Source organism: Bos grunniens, chromosome 2 (genome assembly GCF_055505025.1).
Source record: "Bos grunniens cultivar Pamir isolate PY7600 chromosome 2, Bosgru_T2T1.0, whole genome shotgun sequence".
In the NCBI taxonomy this organism is placed as follows: domain Eukaryota; kingdom Metazoa; phylum Chordata; class Mammalia; order Artiodactyla; family Bovidae; genus Bos; species Bos grunniens.
The window spans coordinates 105959634-105984442 of NC_141166.1; the positions used below are offsets into that span (position 1 = coordinate 105959634).

At 34.8% G+C, this 24809-nt stretch overlaps 1 protein-coding gene across 4 annotated transcripts in view; it reads left to right on the forward strand.

Moving 5' to 3' along the window:
• The window catches only part of SCN2A (sodium voltage-gated channel alpha subunit 2), a 137897-nt gene that overhangs the window by 89653 nt on the left and 23435 nt on the right, over positions 1-24809 (forward strand). For all 4 annotated transcript variants that reach the window (XM_086370587.1, XM_086370594.1, XM_086370581.1 and 1 more), the window contains 5 exons: positions 3129-3367; positions 6018-6191; positions 8132-8488; positions 13752-14231; positions 24354-24474. In XM_086370587.1, coding sequence (XP_086226713.1) covers positions 3129-3367; positions 6018-6191; positions 8132-8488; positions 13752-14231; positions 24354-24474 — 1371 coding nt within the window. The remainder of the gene's footprint in view (positions 1-3128; positions 3368-6017; positions 6192-8131; positions 8489-13751; positions 14232-24353; positions 24475-24809) is intronic.

Sequence of the window (24809 nt, forward strand, 5' to 3'; positions counted from 1 at the left end):
ATTGGAATAATTATTTTCCAGTCTGAATGCAAAGATCCCATGATATTTAATATCAGTACCCAAAACCTGAGAGTCATAGCCAGGAAAATCTCACAATGTAGATGGCCATATATATCACAGCCATGTCAGTTACTACAGTCCCAACATTCGTAATGTCCTAATGCAGTATCAGAAATCTTTTCACTGATTCCTATGGGATATTAAACTCAGTACGTTCTTCCCCAACCTCGCCTGCGTTAGCTTGCACTCCCTCTTCCCCCCCAGCTGCCAGTAGCTTGCTCCTCCCTGTCCCTCCAGGTAAATCTTTTGAAGATTCTCTGGTCTTCTGCTCCTTGCCATAGCAAAACCACTGAGAGGAAGCTGCCAGTGGTTCTGCTACCGATGTCAGCAGCATGTCTGCTCCCTAAAGCAAGAAGTAGAGAAGGAGACAGGGTAAGTCTTAATTAACACTAATTTGCACTACTGATGGCATTAAGTTTGAATTAACCTAAGAAGTTACTTAAAAACATCAAGCCACCACCACAAAATTGAACTTATCCACTAAGATACAGAGTTAAAAATGAACGCACACATTCCCATATCGCCCTCCATGAATATGTGTCTCATGGAATTGCTTAGAGTGAAATGATGTCCTAGAGATAAGAGTAACTTAGGAAGCAGGAGACTGAGTGTTTGGCTTTAATATCTGCAGAGCTTTTAGCTTGATCTTTTTGCGAAGAACATGGCTGAGTTTTCATTCTATTTTTCATTGGTTGCATAGAATGCAAAGCATACTTTTCTTTATTCAGTTATATCTAACCACTTTGAATCTGGCATTAATCAAGGCTGGTTGTTAGCTACATAGTGCACACAGGCAACTAGAAGTGTCTTTAATATAGTCCTTTTTGGTTCCTGATAATGGTGGAAAAGTGTCTTAGGTTGACATAATCTGTTTATTTGGGGATCCTTTCTTCTAAGTCTAATCGTGTTTTAGTTCACCTTTGCTTTTTTCAACCAGGCTTGTTGACCCATGCTGACAGCTTTTGTTTTCCTTCTTTTGAACTACAGCTCAATTTCCATTGTCCAGGGTAATGAATAGGCTCCTACTTAATGACACTGTAGGAGACACAGATAAATGAATTGTTTCCTTTTCAGGTTTTTAAAATGCAAAAACCACATGGAAATATTTCCTGGGCACATCTTTGGGAGGACTGGTGGGAGGTGAGGAGGAAGCACTGGGGAATTGAGGGAAGCCAGAAAGACATAAACTGAGCTGTAAATGCGTCTCAGTGTGGATAACCCACCCAGGATGATGGAGACGTGGCTGTAGTTCTCTCCTGAGTGCTTTGTTTTGTTTCAAAGTGTAATAATTCTTTTTTCTTTTTGGCATGAATAATTGAATGATTTTATTTTAGAACTTAACAACTCGGCTCCACTTCTTCCTGGTGTCAAGATGAGCAACACTGGCTGTGTTTTCCCTTTTGACCTTTTCTCTTATTTTTTTCCGTTTGCTTCTCTTTATCTACTAAACTGCAAGTAGCATTTTAAAAAATACTTAGGCTGACTGTACATAAGGAAAGAGATTTTTTTCAGTTCTCTTTAGTTATTTACTGTAAATGATATTGTCCTTTTATCTTCAGTATAAATATGAGTTTATTTGGGAGTCTTAAAAGCATCTATAAAACAACACATAAAAACTATACGTTTTCTTCTGATTTACAACTTAACTATTCTTTATTGTTTAGAAAATTACATATTAAGAGAAATGGAAATAAATTGGGTACCTAAAGTATTTCAGTATCTAAGGACACAATTGAAGAATCTGCTTCTAATGAAATTCTGTGAAGAATAATCAGGAAATTAATTTACTTTAGTGAAGTAACAAACTTTATAAAATTAGTAGTAAATGTTTATCAGCAAAGCAAAAACCACTACCTATGGTAGTGTTTGTCCATTGTATGAATTCCCTTAAAAAGTTTAATTCCTAGTAAACTGTCCCAGATTTGGAGAGATATTACAGTTGCCACAGTAAGAATACTAAATTGACCAACCAGAGTCAGTTATGCTATTGATGAACAAAGAATTTTTTCCTCAATTATAGTGCTAATCAGGTCTCACATTTGGCTGAGCAAGTGATACAATGTAATATTGGCAGAAAACAACAACTGCATCCTTTTCTCACTCAATAACTGATTGAGATAAATATACCAAAGAAAAATAGTAGATAATTTCCCACTTTCTAGTTCTCCCAAATTCTTTGCAAATATTTACTTTTTATGTATTTTGAGCATCACCTTAAAGATCTGTACATTTCTGTCTTTTCTCTCCTATTATTTAGTTGAAATTCTTTTTTGAAATCATTATACTATTTTCTGAAGTAAATGTGTTTTTATATGAAATCTTTTATCATAGGTTTGGTGTGATTGTTATTTTAACACATTAAAATAAATGCATTTCATGAAAATTTATTGATTATACATATGTTCCATCTAAGATCCTCTTGCATTTTACCAGTAGTGCATCAGTCACATTTTGTGAAACAGCGAGGATCTCACTTTCTTAGGGTGGATATTTCCTCTTCTTTTGTGTCATCCAGTTAAATCAAGAAATGTGGAGGAAAAAAAGAGTCTTGCTAAGTTTAATATATAATACTATATCAAATTAGGTTTAACCAGAAACTTTTAAGATCGGTGATACTGACAAAACTCTTTCATTAAAATACCGCAAAAAAACACATCTAATCCAGGAAACTGAAATTCATCATGACTAATAAAGGTTTTAAAGACTTCTCCTGAGAGACAGTCTTTCATAATATAAGTGCTCTATCTGGAACATAGATGACGTTTAAGTATACTCAACACAAGTCCTACCCATTAATTTATGATAGCCTTGAAGATAATTATCAGATAGTTTAATGTTATAGATAGAATCTTGGAAACCATTTTTAACTAAGATACATTTGTAAAGTTTACTAGCCCTTCCACATTTTTTATGACAGCTAGTCTATCACTGCTTTCCTGCTCAACCATCAAATTAACCTATAATGCCTTTTAACAACTTCAGAATTTTTTAAGAGTCACTTTCAATTTAAACCAAAGGCTTCTTGAAAGGGAGGAAGCAGTTTTCATAAGTATTCTGTTTTCTTCCAGAACTTGAAGAATCCAGACAGAAATGCCCACCGTGCTGGTATAAATTTGCTAACATGTGTTTGATTTGGGACTGCTGTAAGCCATGGTTAAAGGTGAAACATGTTGTCAACCTGGTTGTGATGGACCCTTTTGTTGACCTGGCCATCACCATCTGCATTGTCTTAAACACCCTCTTCATGGCCATGGAGCACTATCCCATGACGGAGCAGTTTAGCAGTGTGCTGTCAGTTGGGAACCTGGTAAGGCTCACTGAGGATTACTCTGCTCATTGAAAGAGTTTATGGTTACTTTAATGAATTTCACATATCACTCTCAAATTAAATATGAATTAACTGGCCATATTTACTTGGGCAACAAAAGTTCAGCATTACTTTTTTATAACAAATTATATTGCTTCATTTAAGCAGTAGAAAAGAGTCAAAGATTTTATTTATAGTTTGACTTAGAATTAAATATAAATTGCCCATTCATTAAAAAGATCATTATGAATTACAGGGGACATAGATCTATGGTAAAATGCTGATGTGTTCCTCAGGTATTTAGAATAGACTCTTTCAGACATGTTTACATTTGTCAAACATATTAAGTCAGATAATTTTGAAATATCTGTTCATACCTGAAAATGGATTTTTAAAGGAAGAAACATCATATAGAGGTTATTATTTCTGTTTGAATTTGTCCTATACATTTTAGGAATTTAAAAATGATTCAGTTCAGTTCAGTTCAGTTCAGTCACTCAGTCGTGTCCAACTCTTTGTGACCCCATGAATCGCAGCACGCCAGGCCTCCCTGGTCCATCACCATCTCCCGGAGTTCACTCAAACTCACGTCCATCCAGTCGAGGATGCCATCCGGCCATCTCATCCTCTGTCATCCCATTCTCCTCCTGCCCCCAATCCCTCCCAGCATCAGAGTCTTTTCCAATGAGTCAACTCTTCGCATGAGGTGGCCAAAGTACTGGAGTTTCAGCTTTAGCATCATTCCTTCCAAAGAACACCCAGGGCTGATCTCCTTCAGAATGGACTGGTTGGATCTCCTTGCAGTCCAAGGGACTCTCAAGGGTCTTCTCCAACACCACAGTTCAAAAGCATCAATTCTTCAGCGCTCAGCTTTCTTCACAGTCCAACTCTCGCATCCATACATGACCACTGGAAAAACCATAGCCTTGACTAGACAGACCTTTGTTAGCAAAGTAATGCCTCTGCTTTTGAATATGCTATCTAGGTTGGTCATAACTTTTCTTCTAAGGAATAAGTGTCTTTTAATTTCATGGCTGCAGTCACCATCTCTAGTGATTTTGGAGCCCCCCAAAAATAAAGTCTGATACTGTTTCCCCATCTATTTCCCATGAAGTGATGGGACCGGATGCCATGATCTTCGTTTTCTGAATGTTGAGCTTTAAGCCAACTTTTTAACTCTCCTCTTTCACTTTCACCAAGAAGCTCTTTAGTGCCTCTTTACTTTCTGCCATAAGGGTGGTGTCATCTGCATATCTGAGGTTATTAAGTTTTGCATATTTTTTAACCTAAAATTCTATACTAACATTCATGGCTACATGGTAGAGTGATAGAAATGAAAGTCAAAATGAATAAATTCAGGTAACAAAAATATATTGATATCAATGTAACAGGTTTATTAAGTTCTCATGAACCTCCCACCTTGATAAATGAACATATAGACAGGTTCTATATAGATAGTAAATGATATATTCTGAAGGATGATACACAATATTTTTAGACTCTGAAGTAACCATTATTGTTCTGTTATAACCAGATAGGTCTTAACTGATAAAGTTACAATATATATGCTGACCTCTTGTTTTGTACCAGGCATTGTGCTAAATGGTTTACATAAAATCCCTCTTTCTAGGTACCCACAAAGTCAGTCCTCAGGTAGATACTATGAATCTCTGCATTTTACAGTGAGGGGATCTATACCCATGAGAAATTGACAGAGCAATGAAAGCTCTAAATACTGTAACAGAGACTCTAAAAGATATTTCAGAGACTGTTTTAGGCTGTGCCCCAAAATCATAGAACTTTAGGAAAGGACAATAATGGTACCTAGTCCAAATTTTTTCACATATGTAGGAATCACCTCAACATTATCTATAAAAAAGTGAGCAAGGGATAAAATAAGCTTTATGGAGATGAGTATTAGGAAACAGCTCAAATGAGCTTAAGCAAAAATAAGCAAAATAAATTTAAAAAAGTAATTCATTACTTAAGTAACTAAAGTCCATTTGGGCATAGCTCCAGGTTTTAATCTGTCTAGATTCAAATTCCCAATCAATGTCGTTGGGAGTTAGCTTCTTGCCAGCCTTTTCCCAGTATGTTTCTTTCATCTCTGGCTGGATATTCTTTTGAGGGTAGTGTTCTACCAACTTCTATCCTACTGACACCACTCATTAAGCAGAAGGAATATGCCTCTTAACTAGTATTTCTAACACAAGCCCAAGTATTGAATACCATCAGCCTGGTTGGAATTACAGAACCATTTCTAAGCCAGTCAATCTGGTTCTAGGGTTAGAATGCCCTAATAGGTAATCATTTGGTGAGTTTTTGGAAAGCTAGGGAGATCAGAGGAAAAGTCAGGGTGTTGACTGCAATGAGTAACCTGAAACTTTCACTTAAGAATATAAAAGTGAGAATATTAGTTTTACTGTCTGTCTTAATTCTTATATTCTTCATCACTTGATAAACCTTGACTATAGTAAAAAATTAAATATCAACTTGAATACAAACCATTTGAGGATACTAATTTCCTGGGTCTAAATCAATTTTTAAAACTCAGAACTAAATTGTGATTTGTTGGGATTAAATTAAATTGCTTAATAGTTATTTATGCTTTCAAGAGTCATCACTCATGTAATAAACATTTCTCACTTAGGTCTTCACTGGGATCTTCACAGCAGAAATGTTTCTCAAGATAATTGCCATGGATCCATATTATTACTTTCAAGAAGGCTGGAATATTTTTGATGGTTTAATTGTGAGCCTTAGTTTAATGGAACTTGGTTTGGCAAATGTGGAAGGACTGTCAGTTCTCCGATCATTTCGACTGGTAAATTAACTGAGAGTAACCACAATATTTTTATAAATAATTTAATTAGTAGTCACCCTTTTCTTGTAAAAATTGAAAGATTTCCCATAGCTTTAATTTTGTTTGAATATATTTCTAACAAAGCAGATGGTAGTTTCTTCTTCATTACAGTTTTAATGCACAGATTAAGTTTAATTCAAATGAACAGCCAATAATTCTCTCCTTAGTAATTGAATGTCAAGGCTAATGGGAAGAGAGAAAATGGAGGTCATACATAATCCTAAATCAAATTAAACAACACAATACATACCTCTCAGGTATATGGGGTTTGCTTAAACATAATAAGGGGCTTGACTGGGGCTTTGGATGGGCTCCAGTTTCTACCAGAGGCTAAGAGATTATGGAGTTGCCCACTTTGCCCCCATACAAGACTCGGGACTGGGTAGAGTGCACAGAGAAGACGACAGAGCTTCTATTCATCTGTGCCTTTAGCCAGGCAGGAAGTCACCAAATCCACTCTCTAAGAAAAGTTGCCTGTATAATATTTTAATTTTAAGGAAAGGCTTTTTCATTTGTTCTTTATATTTAATAAGTTTAGGCCTCTTTTTAAATTAAAAGACAAAATATCACTTGACCCATTTCCATTTAAAATTTGATATGTTTTATTGTGCTCTATATTTGAGTTGGCTCCAACATTTTGTGATTTATTTTCAAACAACAGACATTGTATTTGGTGGTAAAGATAGATTCCTATAGGCAACCTACCTAAATGGTGATTAGTTTCAAGAATTTGTGATCAAGTCTGTTTAGAAATTTCCTTATTATTTTCATTTTTTTTTCAATTTTTATTTTTATTTTTTATTTTTTTAATTTTATTTTATTTTTAAACTTACTATTTTCAAATATGTTAAGATCCTTAGAGCTGTGATTTCCTTTCCTAGTCTTTAGCTGTGGATCTAATTTGAAGCTAGAAGGATTAAAAAAAAAAAAATTAGGAGTGATTATATAACAAGCGAAAATGGGCAACTAATTTTTAAAAGCTTAGGAGGTCTTTATGATAATGTGATGCAGTTTAGGAAGGTATTAAGCATAATATCACTATTGTCTTGCTTAGTATATCAGGCTGTTTTGCATTAATTATTCTCTGGGAATAAATTAAAATTTTTGGTTCTTATCTTTGCTCCTTTGGGTCACTTAGTTGCCATTAAATAATGCACTACTCTTAGCCTGACATTTACTGAAGCATCAGAAATAAAATGCTGATGCTGTTTAATGGTAAATGGTACTCTAGAGGCTTCTATGAGCTAATATAACCAATGTGTCAGGCATAGTGGTGGCAAGCCATTTATGCACTATAATGAGTTGATTAATTAAATCACTGAAGACATAAAGGTTGACAAAATACAGCTTTTTATTCAAGTCCAAGTATTTCTTATTTGAATATAATAAATCTCCTTTAAAATATAGCCTAATATTACAACACGCTAAAGGTCAAAGCAGTCTAAGATTTAAAGAAATTAGTTGGTTTTTCCCTTGTATCTTACCTAATTTAAGTGTTAATGTTGTTTACACTTGTGCATTTCAGCATGATATTTCAAGTACACTGAAAAATATATCCATTTTGGGCTTTTAAATAATGAGAGCCTCTATTATAGCCTCTACTTCTCTGAAGCAGTTTCTGCTAATGAATCACCATTAATTTTAGGTATTTCAGCTCCTTACAGAAAAACAAAAAGAATAGTATAAATGCTTATGTAAGATTATGGAATTTAAATACCAATTAAAAAACTGTATTCTTATTTTATTTACAATATATACTATTTCAAAATGAAGAATATAGACAATAGTTTGGCACACAAATAACCCATCACCTAAAACTGAGACACTGTAGATTTTCCCTATAAACAAATATACAGATTCTTCCAAATGCAGAGCAGTAATGACCTTGTTTCTGTTTTCAGCTTAGAGTTTTCAAGTTGGCAAAATCCTGGCCCACCCTGAATATGCTAATTAAAATCATCGGCAATTCTGTAGGGGCTCTGGGTAACCTCACCCTGGTGTTGGCCATCATCGTCTTCATTTTTGCCGTGGTCGGCATGCAGCTCTTTGGTAAGAGCTACAAAGAATGTGTCTGCAAGATTTCCAATGATTGTGAACTCCCTCGCTGGCACATGCATGACTTCTTCCACTCCTTCCTGATTGTGTTCCGGGTGCTGTGTGGAGAGTGGATAGAGACCATGTGGGACTGCATGGAGGTCGCCGGTCAAACCATGTGCCTTACTGTCTTCATGATGGTCATGGTCATTGGAAACCTGGTGGTATGTGGTAAAACATTTTTCTCATTTTCAGTAAAAGATAATGTAACCATCAGGAATGTTTTGTATATTTTTTTAAATCAAGTGTCAATTCTTCATGATGGCAGGAGTCAGTTATAGATCAGACTATAGAAATCTACATGAACTCTTTTTAATATCTGCTTATATTATTTTAAATTTTTTCCCTTTATATTGAACTGTAATTGACATGTAACACAAGCTCTTAAAATATCTTTTGAACCAAAGTTGTTCTTCATCTCTGTACCTCTTACTGTTCCATGGAGAGGGCCATTTTTGGCTTTTATCTTTCCGTTCTTATGCTAAAGCATGGCAGTGCTATTAGACAGTCATTCATTTTATTTATAAATACTAACAATATTGTCACTTGAAAATGTTTCACATTTGGGATCTCTGCAAGTTGGAGTTAAAAAAAAATAGTGATCATCTCAGTCCATTAAAAGCACATCAGTATTTGTTGCATAGAAATGACAGTATGAACAAGTAACACTGACTCAAGAATCATTTGTTATCATTTCTGTGTAAAATGAACGATGCCCAACACACCTCTACTGAGTCCTGGAGGCCTGGGAACGATGGTAGGATGATAAATATGGCATAGTGATAGGACATTTACTCAAACAGGAATAAAAAGAGTAAGTGAAAAAAATGTGCAAGCAAAGTGTTGTATGTAAAGTTCACAAGATGGAAATGTTGCTTTGCGATGGCAAGGATCATCACAGAAGGCTTTGTCAAAGAGTTCAGACCTGAAAATATCTTTAATTGAGATCTGAGAAGAAAGTAGACCATCCCAAGCCAGGAAATAGTGGACCCAGTGGTTGGGGAAGAAAGGACAATAGATTTATTTGAGAGGGATCAGACTCTCACATGTTAAATTTATTATACTAAGTTGCTTGATCAGGCCCCAACTCAATGGAATAGAACAAGGACTATCATAACCAATATTTTAAAGTCTGCAATTTATAGACTTCATTTTCTTTCATACTAAAAGTAACCTCCAATCCCCCAGTCAGTTCACTTCAGTGGCTCAGTCGTGTCCAACTGTTTGCACCTCCATGGACTGCAGCACGCCAGGCTTCCCTGTCCATCACCAACTCCCAGAGCTTACTCAAACTCATGTCCATTGAGTCGGTGATGCCATCCAACCATCTCATCCTCTGTCATCCCCTTCTCCTCCTGCCTTCAGTCTTTCCCAGCATCAGGATCTTTTCAAATGAGTCAATTCTTCACATCAGGTGGCCAAATTACTGGAGTTTCAGCTTCAGTATCAGTCCTTCCAATAAATATTCAGGTCTGATTTCCTTTAGAGTGGACTGACTGGCTCAGTCCCCCAGAGGAAGAGAAAAGGGAAAGGGAAAAAAACAAAGAATTATTAATTTTTTCTATTTTTTGCAATATTTCAGTCTTCTCAGTATCCTGTTTTTAATTCTGACCTGTTCTTAAAATAACAAGAAACATGAATAGTGTACAATCCAGAAATGTGAACAGTGGCTTATAACAATACACATTTATTAATTATCTCATAATTTCTATAGGTTAGTTAAAAGATTTCTATCAAGATGTTGATGGGAGACAGTTATCTTGACTAAGATTGAAGAATTGACTTCTAATAAGGCTCACTCTCATGGCTGTTGCTGAGAGGTCCCAGTTCAGCCTTACTGGATGTTGGTAGAAGGCTTCAGTTTCTCTCCACATGGATCTTGCCTTTGAGTTGATTATCTTCATGACATGGCAGTTGGCTTTTTCTTCCAGAGCACAAGACACAAAGCAAAGGGCAAGGAGAAAGCTCTTTTTATGTTCTAATCTTGAAGTTGCATTCTGTCACTTCTGCAATATTCTATTGACTAGTCATTAAAAAGAGCTCACATTTAAGAAAAAGGGATTAGACTTTAACTTTTGAAGGGATGAGTATCAAATAATTTTAAAACCACTACAATTCCAGATATAACTTGCTTGATTTCAGAAGATGCAGGAATGCATGGAACAGGAAGAAACAATCACAGAGCTACATAGAAGAAAAACAGAGAAAATGTCGTTGGTTTGTATTTTAGATTTGGTTTGATTTCACTTATATATCTGGCATACATTGGAAGAAGAGAATAGAAGGCAGAGAACAGAATCCAACAACGAGTGAGAAGACTGGATGCAAGCAATGAAAATTCATAGTTGGGTAGCAGAAAGTGTTTGAGGCCAGACTGTGTAGAGTTTAATTTATGAAAAGACTGATTATGCATTACCGAATTGAATATTTTTTCCTGTAGACAGTTGAACGCTACAGATGTCTTTTTATCAGGAAAGTGGCAATGAGCAGGTGGAATTTGGGTAGAATTTATGGAGCCAGAAAACATAGTGAATTTAAAGAAACTCAACATACCACATATGATCTTTAGTTTACTGAAATAGGACACATTTCTCTAACTGTACAAAGGATTTCAAGTTGAGAAGAGAATTTCAGGAAGTATTCATACCTATGGATGTCATTTGTATTAATTTGGATTGCTACATATACATAAAATGGTATAACAGATAAAATAATAATTTCCATCTATTGGCATATATTTAAATTCTGTACTTTTTTAAAAAAATTGAAGAATCTCCTTATTTACTATAAGTTAAAAAGTATCCCTCCTTTTGTGATATCTTGTATATTTTTTCTAGAGTAACTAAGGTGGTAAAAATATCTGTCATGTTTATCACTATTAAGGAAATATGTTCATATCACATTTCCTTAAATAAGGTTGACTGAACCCAGTGCACTGCTTCTTACAATTCTTCCTTCTCATCCTCACCAAAAAGGTTAATGTCCCCCAAACATAACCTCCTGTAAGCACACATAAACTGCCATGTAATGCTCGACCACAAGAGGTGTAAGTAATCACTGCCTAGTCCACAGACAAGACAGAGGTGGGGCTATAGATTGCTTTTCCCAGGCTATCATCTTGGTTTGCTAACACTATGGCCAGAAATCCTCTTACAGGTTTAAGACAGGTGCTGCAGAAAAAGAATACATTTTTTTTTAAGATTATCACATCTAGAAGTAGCAACCTCTATCTCTAAGTGGGGCATTAGCACACAAGATGGAGAAGGCGATGGCACCCCACTCCAGTACTCTTGCCTGGAAAATCCCATGGATGGAGGAGCCTGGTGGGCTGCAGTCCGTGGGGTCGCTAAGAGTTGGACATGACTGAGCGACTTCACTTTCACTTTTCACTTTCATGCATTGCAGAAGGAAATGGCAACCCACTCCAGTGTTCTAGCCTGGAGAATCCCAGGGACGGGGGAGCCTGGTGGGCTGCCGTCTATGGGGTCGCACAGAATGGGACACGACTGAAGTGACTTAGCAGCACACAAGAGGGATGTGAAAATGAGTTTTTCTCACCAATTAAAAATCAGGCTAGAAAAAGTACTGATACTGACAATATGTTTCAACCTTGAATCCCAAATGGAAATCATTATTCCAAGAGAATAATTTGGAGTCTGTCCATGACCATGTGTGAAACAGGATCCCAGGTTTCAGTTCCTGAGTAAGCTTGTTGAACTGTATTTCTTTAAATTGCCTTTGGTCACACCCACCACCTTGGTAAGCTGTTACACTGATCAATACCCTTTGGTAATAAAGGAGGTCTAGAAAAAGAGATTAGATTGAAAACAAAAAAAGGTAAATTGAAAGATAGTATAACAGAGAGTAGGTTGGATCATAGTAACAGTGATATAACAACTAAACTGTCTCAAGTGTTTACCATGTGCCAGTAGCTTTGTGAGGGCCACATGGATCCCTTAACTGAATCCTTACAACAATCTTGTAAGCTTAGCACTGAGAAAATAAACTTGATTCTTACCCAATGCTTTAATTCTAATGTGAAAAGGGAATGGACTTATCATAAGATATAACAGTAAAAGACATAATAGATACCTGCTCCAAAGCTTTGAGAGTTGGATCTCACTCTGGGAAGGTTGACTAATATTTGTCAAGAAAAAGTTCCTAATAGAAAAAGTTCATTAATGAACCTTAATCAAATCTAGAAAAAATTATGGTACCAAAATTCAGTTTGATTAGGGATAAAACCCAAAATGTAGCATTTAACTTTTTCTCTTTCATCTATTTTTATCCAAAAAATACATTCAAGGCAAATCACCATAAAATATAACTTCACTGGTAAATTCCAGATGTGAAGGATCAGTCTTAGTACGAGTACTAGCAACCATGGTGTAGCAACTGAAAGATGTCAGTATAGACTCACAGAATTATGTGCAGTCCTTGTTGGATCTTACAGGTTTTTGCCTTTCTTAACACCATTGGTTAGACTGACTCATAACTGGTTAAACAAAGGAACTCTGAGGCTCATTAGCCTATTAGAAAGATAGGAATACAGCAAGAATGCAGCATCCTTTTCGTTGGCGTTCTACTGAAAACCTTTCCTAGAATTCCTCTTCTGTATTATTTACTTTTTGTCTTTGGACCCCTTCAGGGCCATATCCTTTTCAGTCATTGTTCTGTCTGTTTGAATGATCAAGGACTCATATACTTGGTCTTGTGTCCATGAGAGTGTTCTATTTCTTAGTAAATTACCTCTTTTTGAGTGTACATAGCAGATTTATGGTCACGAATCTTTTTGCTAACCCATATCAGTGGGTCCTATTTTTGGAGACTCAAGTTGTTAATCAGTGGTCTGTAACCATTTCCTAATACTATTTGCAACTACTATATAAATCTAGTGGCCATGATTTTCTGAACCAAAAACTGAGATTTTTGATCTAGTGGTAGGTATATATATTTTTTCTAAATTGATGTTATCTAAAGTGCAAGAATACATACAAACATAAAAATAAAATAATATTTAAATATAGTGGAATCATCTTTGGTTCAGGAATAAAAGTATAATAAATTATCAGTGTCCTGGAAAACCCAGGTTACATGGGGAAAATACTTAACATCCCAAACAAAACTTTTTTTTCCCTTTTTCATTGTATAGTTATATAGATAGCAAAAATTTTTCATTTGGAAATGAACTTAATATAGAAGTTTTACATAGCAGTGGTTTTAGTAATTTTGCAATGACTAAAATGTAAATAGTGTTAATGTAGTTTTATTGGCTGGGTATTTTTTTTTCCAGGATAGTTTATCATAAATTAGAAAGAATATCTATTAGCAAAAAGTGAGGTGTAAGAACAACTTTGGAAAATTTGTAGTTCGGAGCAATAGAAACAATGGAATGTTTTGATCACCAGCTTTCCTATTGTGTTTTAGGTTCTGAACCTCTTCCTGGCCTTACTCTTGAGTTCATTCAGTTCTGACAATCTTGCCGCCACTGATGATGATAATGAAATGAATAATCTCCAGATTGCTGTGGGAAGGATGCAAAAAGGAATCGATTTTGTTAAAAGAAAAATACGTGAATTTATTCAGAAAGCCTTTGTTAGAAAGCAGAAAGCTTTAGATGAAATTAAACCTCTTGAAGATCTAAATAACAAAAAAGACAGCTGTATTTCCAACCATACCACGATAGAAATAGGCAAAGACCTCAATTATCTCAAAGATGGCAATGGAACTACCAGTGGCATCGGCAGCAGTGTAGAAAAGTATGTCGTGGATGAAAGTGATTACATGTCCTTCATAAACAACCCCAGCCTCACTGTGACTGTACCAATTGCTGTCGGAGAGTCTGACTTTGAAAATTTAAATACTGAAGAATTCAGCAGCGAGTCAGATATGGAAGAAAGCAAAGAGGTAGGAATTTCTACATAAGAAGATATTTTGGTATGATGTTTGCTTTAAACCATCCAGACTTTTAAAAATTATTTTCTTTCTATAAGAAAATAGGAAATACCTATTCATACAATTTCTGTGGCAAAATTGGTGATAGATTAATTGACAATATAAAAGTATATAGCTAAACAAAATATAGTTAACTCATTCTTTCAAGTAGTCACCATTTGGAGTTGCTGATAATATTAATATTCAGGTTAATATGAATTTTTTAAAAGGTTTTAAATAATTTTTGATTTGTGAACAATGCCTCAGTTTATCCACTTTCTTCCTTATAATTTTCCCACAATGGTATTTTATTGCATATACTAGAAAAATGCTTGGTGAGGGGCAGTTCCAATCCTCATTTTGTTACATTCTTTGCTCTTATGGAATAACAAAAAATGTGATTGTATTTAGTTTTCACAGGCATATATTTAATGGAGATATCATTGGGATCTTGGCTTGATATTTACGTGTAGTTTCATGTTTCCTGAAGTAAACAGTGTTTTGAAGGAAGTGAAGGTAGTGATGATGAATCAGGTTGAAAATATTTTTAACCCCACTGAGCACAGTGCATGCTGTCTAAATGTAAAATTCTAAATTTTCCAACTACAGTAAGACTCTTGGTAATTTAAAGAATTGTTTGATTTACTAGAAGAGTATAAATACCAGGGTATATTCTTGGTTCATTTATAGATTACTAAGCACAAAGTTGGGAATAAAGAGAAGGAATTTAAACCCTCAATGTTTGTTTACACAAAAATGAAGCCAGAATTCCCAGCAATTAACACTTGCATAAACAAATAAAAATAACAACCAAAAACAAAGATTCATTCTTTGTTGTTTGAATTGATTGGCAGGAAACAGAAAGACCTCTATTATTATTCTCATCCTAAGAATGATGATTTGGGAGAGTTGGAGACACTGAAGGATGTAATTTAAGTAGTGAAACAGTGTCACAAAAATTAGGGGTCAGTTAATAAAATTAAAAGAGCAAAAATATATTTCTAAGAAAGGAACCTTAGATTTTTAAATCAGTTTTACTGTATTTATCATATATAATTATGGGAAAAGATGCTATTTCTGTTTGTTCTTTTTTGTAAGATAGTATTGCTAATTCAGTGATTAGGTGGAAGTTGGTATTAAACATTAACTTCAGAGAAAGTTTAAATATAGTTACGAAAAGTAACATTTAGGTAGCAAGACCATAGGTACTAGTTTCACAAAATAACAATGAGATTCAAAGGGGGAATTTTAAAAACCTTATAGCCTGGAGCAAATAATTGCTGAAATTAGTTGAACTCAAATGTACACTAATAAGCTGAATAATATCTTAATATCTAGTTAATTAAATTTTGGATAAGTGTGTTTGGGCTATGCTGAAATGGTGGGGCCTAATTTCTTGTATTGTAAGTTTCTAGAAACTAAGGGTTAGTCACTCAGTGTCTGACTCTTTGTGACCCCATGGACTTGCCTGCCAGGCTCCTCTGTCCATGAAATTCTCCAGGCAAGAATATGGTAGTAGGTAGCCATTCCCTTCTCCAGGGGATCTTCCCCACCCAGGGGTGCAACCCAGGTCTCCTGCATTGCCTGCAGATTCTTTACCATCTGAGCCATGAGGGAAGCCCAGACACTAAAGTCAGCATTTAGAAAATAGAATTGGGTCATTAAATTTTAATATGTAGTCCCCTCTCATCATTTTACCTAATAGTAAATATCTCCTTTAGAGTAAGGGAGGTCAATTTTTATGTATGTTTAATTTAGCTCAGCTGGCAAAGAATCCGCCTGCAGTGCAGGAGACCCCAGTTCAATGAAGGGAGAGGCTACCCACTCCAGTGTTCTTGGGCTTCCCTGGTGGTTCAGACGATAAAGAATCCACCTGCTGTGTGGGAGACCTGGATTCAATCCCTGGGTTGGGAAGATCCCCTGGAGGAGGGCATGGCAACCCACTCCAGTTTTCTTGTCTGAAGAATCCCCATGGACAGAGGAGCCTGGAGGGCTATAGTCCATGGGGCCACAGAGTTGGATATGACTGAGCAACTAGGCACAGCACAGCACATGTTTAATTTATGGTGTTAACTAAAAATTAATTATGAAGAATCAAATGTTGACGTCACCAGTCCATTTAAACCTTTGGCTAAATTTGAGTATCTTTTGAGGTAGGATAACTTGACATTCACTATTCTTAATTTTCAGAAATTTTAAAACCTCAAACTTCTCCAAAAGAGCATGTATTTTGCCTCATCTCAAACCGTTGTGTTTCACATTAGAGAAATATCTAGTAAGGTGGGGCTTATAATAGGAAAAATCAAAACTATCTTCTCAGTTTCTCTTGTAAACATTAGACTTTTTCATGTGTTTTCCATTTGAGTTAGGTATTCCAAAATAACACACGTGAAGTCACTACTTTGGAATTGGAGGCAGAGAGCTGATCTGCCAGTTGAAAGTAGAATTATTTTGTTGTTTTAGCTGTGGAGTCTTTTCAGTACTTGTGTAGAGATTGCTACTTGTGTTTTAAAATTTAATATTTGGTAAAATTTTCATTTATGGCTTTATGTAAGACTTCTTAAATATAAACTCATAAACAAATAAAGGATTAGAGCAATAGCCTAGGAAGGGCCTATGTTCAAGTTACGATCTTCTGGCATTTGGTAACTCTACACTAGAAACAAAAGAGAACTGAAATAAGTATCCAAGAATTACAAGTATTCCCACCTGAGATATCTTTTTAGGGTTCTGCCTTCAAGTTACTTTTGTCCGGTCATTTTCTTAATTAGTAGGGTTGGATTTTGGTATTAAGTATCACATGTGAAGTATTAACAAATGGAATAAGATATTCATATTAAATTATATTCTTTCTAACTGATTTGAAATATTAAAGGAAAAAATGGAGCACCTTTTAATTTTTGGAATGCCTATAATGAATCCCTTCTTATAAGGCAGACTAACCAAGTGGACACAGAGGTATTTAGGTGTTTAAACTAAATCCTCTTCTATTTTATCTTTGCCAAATTTGTGTGATTCTTTGACAGCTTTCTGTAGATTCTCTAGTGTATATCATTTTAAATTCATATGGTAATTGTATGCTTTAACTCAAGTTACTTTGACCGTATGTAATGTCATTCCTTTCATACTTTTGATTTCCAATGCTTGATTTCTTTTATAGAGTTTTAATAATTTAAGCCATGCTTGAATGATTATTTTTCAAAGTAAAATTTATTAGTGCGATATAGTGACCTTCACTGCTTACCGTTCTTACTTCTCACAGGGGTAAAAGCAAGCTGGAGCCATCAAGAATGCAGCTCTGGTGTTTTTTAACCAGCCAGAGACTCCTGCCACCACTTTTACCCAGGTTACCTAAGCAAATTGTACATATTTAAATATGATTAGTTTCTAAATGAATTTTGACTGGCCTGCATGTTACTCAGCTACATTCCTTGCCCATCCATTGGCAGTAAAATAAAAACATGCACAGCTGCTCTTATGCTGAGTCATAAAGCATGGTCAGGCAAGTCTGGCAACCCTAACTTTTTAAAAACTGAGGTAGCTGCTAATTTTCTTACATAGATTTTTATAGAAATTACATTCAGTGAAAAATAAAAGTGCATGCGTTTATAGATTATTTAATTCCATTTAACATTACAGAGTTTTGAACATGCTGAGGGTCTAAAGGAGAAATATAAGGTACTCTTTGAAAAGCTCTTGCAGGACGCTTTCACTACTCTGCCCTTTTCTTAAGTAAATGAAGCCCTTATGAGTGTACTTTGTTGGTAATTTGTTGTTCAGTGTCATATTAAATTTTTCTGAAGGGTAATCTGCAAGTTAGAGCAATCCCTTATTCATGTGCAAACTTTCTAAAGGATGTTTTAATGTGATAATAATGTAAATGGAATGTTATGGTTTTGCTGCCAGCAGCACTGGTACAATTTTTATCTGCTTCATTTCAGAGAAAATGGTATCGCTCTATTTAGCACTTGACCAAGAGTATTTTGCCTTTAGAATACAATTCTCCTGGAGAATCTGTTGATATTTACCCCTAAAACTCCTGAGAATGAAAGAAAAGGAAATGAATTTCTTTTGTACACCAAAAAGGAAAGATAGGAAGGAAAGAAGGAAGGAAGAAAAAGAAACAAACAGAAATGTTATAGATGGTATATTCACTCTGAAAAAAGATCTGAAATCTACTTTCTTCATTGTATTGCTCCTCTATACTTTGTGTTTTTGTCTCTCTTTTATTTCATCTAGAACTTCTGGGAAACTTTCTCTTAAAGAATATTATTCAAATATATCATGCAACGCAAACTCATATAGAAAGAAAACCAATGTGAACTCTACTCCTTTCATATTTACTAAATGAAGGGACCTACTAGTCATTCAGCTAAGGCAGTGAGTGTAACACCATTCTCTAGGCTCCATTTAGCAGAACTTTCATTTCCTGATGTTTAAATCACAGTTTTCTCCTAAAATATGTTAACCAAATTGTTCAACCCAAGTTAATTTCTTTCAAGAAATGTTAATTAAATGCTTTGTAATTTAGATGCAGTTCCCTCTCCTTCTGCCATTAAAAGCATAAAACAACCCTAACATAAGCACATTTGGCTCTTTGGGTTGGAGCAACGATCATGGATTTGGGGGAGCATTTTTTAAAAATATTTCGGAACAAAATATTCAGTCACCGGCACTCTACATTAATGAAAGATAATGCCCTCTATACTGGAGGAATGAGACCAATATCACTAATCATATAAATTAAGACCCCAAATAAAACAGATACCCATATACACAGTAACTAGACAGAATTATTTTTTCCTGTTATGCATTAATTCTTCAGAAAAGTATGAAATTTGACTCCTTAAGATAATAGCTTCTTTTTCCTGGTTTCTTAGAGAGAGGTAAGATTAGTTTTCCTATTCTCTGAGTTATTATTGTTGTTTAGTTGCTAAGTCATGTACAACTCTTTTGTGACCCCACGGAATGTAGCCCACCAGGCTCTTCTGTCCATGGGATTTCCCAGGCAAGAATACTGGAGTGTGTTGCCATTTCCTTCTCCAGGGGATCTTCCCAACCCTAGTCTCCTGCACTGGCCGGCAGATTCTTCACCACTGGGCCACCAGAGAAGCCCTAAGAGAGCAGTATACTGAACTCTAGTACAAGGAGTAGGAAAGGAGAGAAGGCTGTGTAGAGAAGGTTTGGGTAAGCAGTGGTAGAATGGTTTCAGTAAAAACTCATCTATAATTTTATCCTGGAGAACATATAAATCTTCAAGGGAAAGTTTTCCAGTGGGATAGTGATTAAAGGATTTTTAAAAAGCTCTAAATATCCTTAATGTAAGCAAAAACAAGTTGACCAAACATGAGTCTTTGGGACTGAAGGATTATTTTTGCCATCCCAAGAGAGATATTTAAAGCTTTGCTATTTATGGATTACAGAATTTTGTAACATGTCTGTTATAATGACAAAAACGATTATTTGAATAATGTAAAATGATGATAATAACAGTTTTGATTTTGCTTTTCCTCACTAAGAAGAATAATTCCTTTCTATTATTAATGTGTCACTTTGGCCTATCCTGTAGGAACCATAATCATCACTCTCATTACTTTGATATTAAGATTTTTCACATAAAATGACCTAGAATTCCTTAAGTATGGGCTAGCATTAGGATCCACATGGATCAAAGAATTGTCATTCTTGATGACCAAAATAGATATGGAATACTTGGTTTAATCTATATTTTAATTATCTCTCTTTTTAAAAAAAAAAATCCCAATTTATTTTATTGACTAGGATTGGCATATACCTTTTGTCCAAATTATATACTTTATTTATTGATTACATTTTCTTAGAAATATCTTAACTTCATAATAAGAAAAAAAGTGTACCTTTGAAAAACTTAATAGAAAATGATGTTTTCTGTCCCTTTTCTGTGTTATGTTTTAAAAAATGCTTCTACTTTCTGAAAGAAGGACTATGAGTTTGGCAGATTTCTGATAATAGTTTGTCAATGATGTGGAAAGTAAAAGTTGGAAGTATAGTGTTTAAAAATAAGAAATGAAATATTGTATCTTGATATTTATTAGATCATTAAGCAAAATACAATTCTGCCCTGCTTAACTCCTATGATTATGGTGACCCAGCACTTTGAGGAACCTAGCAGATGTTCAGTAGTAAGAACCCTGTAACATGAAATTTTCACTTAAAAAAAAAAGTTCAACTAATATTTCACCTGAAAATAAATGATTGCCAATGCCAGGCACAGCAAATAATTCTCTGTGCATGTTTAATTTCTTGACTATCCTGACATTGGGGGACATCCATATTTTAAGGGTTGAGTAGGGAAGGGCTGTACTAACAGTATCATTCAGTTCACTTGTCTTCCAATAAATAAGCAAGATTATAATAAGGGAACCTAAACATCTAAATTTTACCAAAGCAAAGAACTGGTTTTATTTCTAACTGGTTAATTTTTTGCTCTCTTACTCATGTGGAATTTTGCAGTGAATTATGCCTACATTGGAAAATTTACAAAGAAGCTTTATTTGACAGTTATTCTTTTAAGTATATGAGTACTAATAGTTCCATATAAATGATGTACATTTGACAATTCTAATTGGTGAATTTGTACTGTAGTTAGAATTAATCGTGATTACGACCTTACCTGAAGCTGAAAAGTTTTATATTCTTAATTTGACTCATTTGGATTTTATAGACTCTTTATGCATTTTAACTGTTTTAGTTAACACATTTTATAATATTATGATATTTGCCTCATGTGATTTTAAGAAAGTCATTGAATTGTTGTCAGGAAAGGTTTTATAAATCAGAATTTCTTGCCTACATCTCAAGATTGTTATTTAAAGTAAGCTTTTTAATGAAATGTCCCAACATATATTTAACTTTATATTAATACATATAAGAATATGACTATAACAAACTAATACTAAGTTCATGGTCATGACGCCTGGGAATCAACAGTATTCCAAGCACTATCTTGAACCTACAATGTTTAGTTACATATCACATCTACTAAATGTTTTAAATTGATAAAGATTGGCTTAACTCATGAATCATCAAATAGTCTTCTAGGGAATCCTAACAAAGTGGGATACAGAAGACCTTGAATCCAGCTACTAACTCAGTATGCCTTTTGACAAGATAATTAAAGCCACATTTCTTTCTCTAAGTAGACACTGGATTGGTTGGTGTTGAGGATTAATGTGTACCCTAGCTTTTTAATTTGTAGACCAAGTAAAGGTATTCAAGTAATACATGTAACAGGTAGTTCCTGTCTCTTCCACTTGAGGAGGAAGATGAAGAAGGATAAGATTTCCTTAGAGAGACTCCATTCACTGCTGGGATTGTAGATCCATGTACATAGAGTAGAAGGAGGGAAAACATTGTCAAAATGAGTTAGTGGTAGTTTTCCTGACTCCAGAATTAAAGTACAGTTTATTTATTTAATAGTTTATTTTATAGTTTCATCTTAGGTCTGATTAATTGGAAGCCTGATATTTAGACAGCACTTCATTACTTACGCAAGTTAGAATCTGAAAGAGATTTGTGTTTCTCTGTACTAACATGAGAATGTTATGTGTATTCCCTTGAATGTGAATATAAAAGATAGGAGGTGTTAGAAGTACTTAGTGGTAGAACAAAAGAGTTCCTGAGTTGGGCATTCATTCATTTATTCAAGGAACATCTATTAAACACAAACATTAGCAATAGTTCCTAGGGATCAGAGATGGCCAAAACATGATCTTTGCTTCAGAGGCTTAAGCTAGTGAGATACATATTCTAGAAACACAAAACTTTTATGTTGCACCTTTAAAAAATAATCTGACCTCAAACTATACAAATATCTGACTTCAATTAGAAAAATATCTAGTAATTCAGTGTCGGTACTAAGACACCACATTAAACGAAAGGTATTGTAGTTGATGCTACAGAGATCATCTGGAAACTTTTGAATATTTTAAACCAAAATTCCATGGAATGTTGTCTGGTGACTTCTGCTAGTCACTATCAAGGACTAGCCTTCATTCTGTTACGAAGAAGCTCCTTCATTCATTCATTTTTAATTATTTAAATTAACTTTAATTGGAAAATAATTACAATATTGTGATGATTTTTGCCATACATCAACATGAGTCAGCCACTGGTATACCTTTTTCCCTCTATCCTGACCCTCCCTCCCACCTTCCCTAAAGAATATTTATAGAGTACCTGAGCTATATATACCTAGCACTGCTGCAAGTTCTGATGCAGCCATTCACCAGTATGGAGCGCCCTGAAAATGGATCATCAAAGAAATTCTCTAGGGAATCCTGGCAAAGTGGGGTACAGTAAGCCTAGAATCATCCCCTAATCCCTAACCAACCCGTAATTGAAGTGTGATCCTTTTTCCTAAAAAGAATGTTTTCCATTTCTTGTTTGGGCTGTTTGTAGTTAGATTAGATATAACTAAGCTTCACTTATTCTGATTACCTATGTCATGTTTCAATATCCAGTAAATAATATGATCAATATTTCAGGTCCCAAATACTATAACATCTTCATGTAAATAAAATTGATAGGATAATTTAGCTATAAAGGATAGGAAATTATAAAAAGTCATGTAATATTTCTTCTTAGAATACTGTACATTCAAATTCTAAAAACAAAGATATTATAATTAAGTATCCGTCCAGTGTTATGATATAATTGGTAGTAGAAAAAGAAATCAATAAACTTCAAGTGCCTTATAATATATAATCCTTAATTTTAAATGGTTTGGTTGAATTTAAAAATAACCCTGAACTAGTTTTAATGGAGGAGACATATGATATTTATGCTTCTATCAGTGGTATTGTTAAATTACACACAAAAGTATTTTCTGTTATATCTATAGTGTATATAAATATGCTTACTTTATCAGTACCACTATGCCAAGGAAATATTTCATATAAAGAAAATTATTTTCAGAAAATAAAGGAACCAGATTCTTAGGGAAATCTATAGAACCCTTAGCCCAAATATAAATCAAATGTTTCTAGTACTGACTACAACATCTATTTTAGAATGGGTTCAACATACTTCAATGTGCATTTTATCATGTGCTTACCTCATCCCCTTTATAAAGTAGCTCCTATCAGCTCAGCCATTTCCTAATGTTATACACTAATAGTAATAACATTGTAACAGGTCCGAGAATGCTGTGGCCCAAACTACTCTGATTCCATGTGGCACTCATACCTGGCCCTGTGTCGTTCCTGCAGCATTTTAAGACCGGGTTAAAGACTGGATCCCTTCATTTATGCTGATCCCATGAACGACCTGACTTGGCTAAAGTTTATTGCATTTCAAGATTTAAAACAACTTCTTTCTATTATATTTTTCTTTTGGTGGTATTTGATTTAACTTAAAGGAAAACAAAACAACAACCAAAGATTCATTTCTGCCTTTATTAACTGGAGAGGTAAGAGTGCCAGAGTAACAAGTAGTTTCCAAATGCACAATGAAACACAGGAGTGCATTGGCCAAAGAGAATGCAAACAATTGGCTCTTGCTATAAAGCTAACAATGTGCTGCTCTTTTCAGAATTAGAAAATTAGAGAATATGTTTAATAACAACCAGTGGTATATGTTTTCATGTCAATGAAAAGTGGATAAATTTAGATTTTGCTGTTTATGTGCGTTTGATCAAATCTTTTCTGCATTTGACATGAAAATACACTTGTGCAGCTTCTGTTGGTTGGGTCACAATTTTAGAATAAAACCACCTAAACTACTTCACAAAAGCGAGATCGCAGACTACCATACGACTCTGGCAGCTTATGTAAGCTCTGCATGATTTTATTTCAGAATCTCTGTCTATAAAGGAGCTTAATCAAAGATTACTTAAGTTGTTAGCACCACATTTTTAAAGAAAAAAAATACTGTGGTGCTGAATCTAATCTTGTGACCCCCCACCTCTACCAAAGCAGACTGGCATTATGTTTAAGAGATTCTTAAATTTCAGATCAAGGAAATGAATACAGAAGACTTAAGGGCAGGCCTTTGGAATTTTTATATTATAGGTTAAAGAAACTATTTTAAAAGCTTTTCTGTGGAATTGATTTTCAGAAGCTAAATGCAACTAGTTCATCTGAAGGCAGCACAGTTGATATAGGAGCTCCCGCTGAGGGGGAACAACCTGAAGCTGAGCCTGAAGAATCTCTGGAGCCTGAAGCCTGTTTTACGGAAGGTGAGGAACAGAGCATGTACGCTCCTTAGACCTCTCTGATCTAGCCGTCTCTTCCCTCCCTCCCTGGCTCGTTCTAATCCTCTATAGGTATCCAGCAACTGTACATTTACTTGTTTGTTTGTTGCTTTTTCTATATCAAAGCATAGATGATTTTTGAAAAATGAAGATTTAATTTATGGCATCAGATCCAGTTTTCTATTTTTGTGAATCCTGTTCTACTCTAAGAAATGCTGCTAACTATCTGGGTGTTTTGGTGACCTGGTAGATAGAATCTTTGATAGGCAAGAAAACCCAATCATACATATTTCTCTCTGCCTTTAAAAAAATAAAAGAAA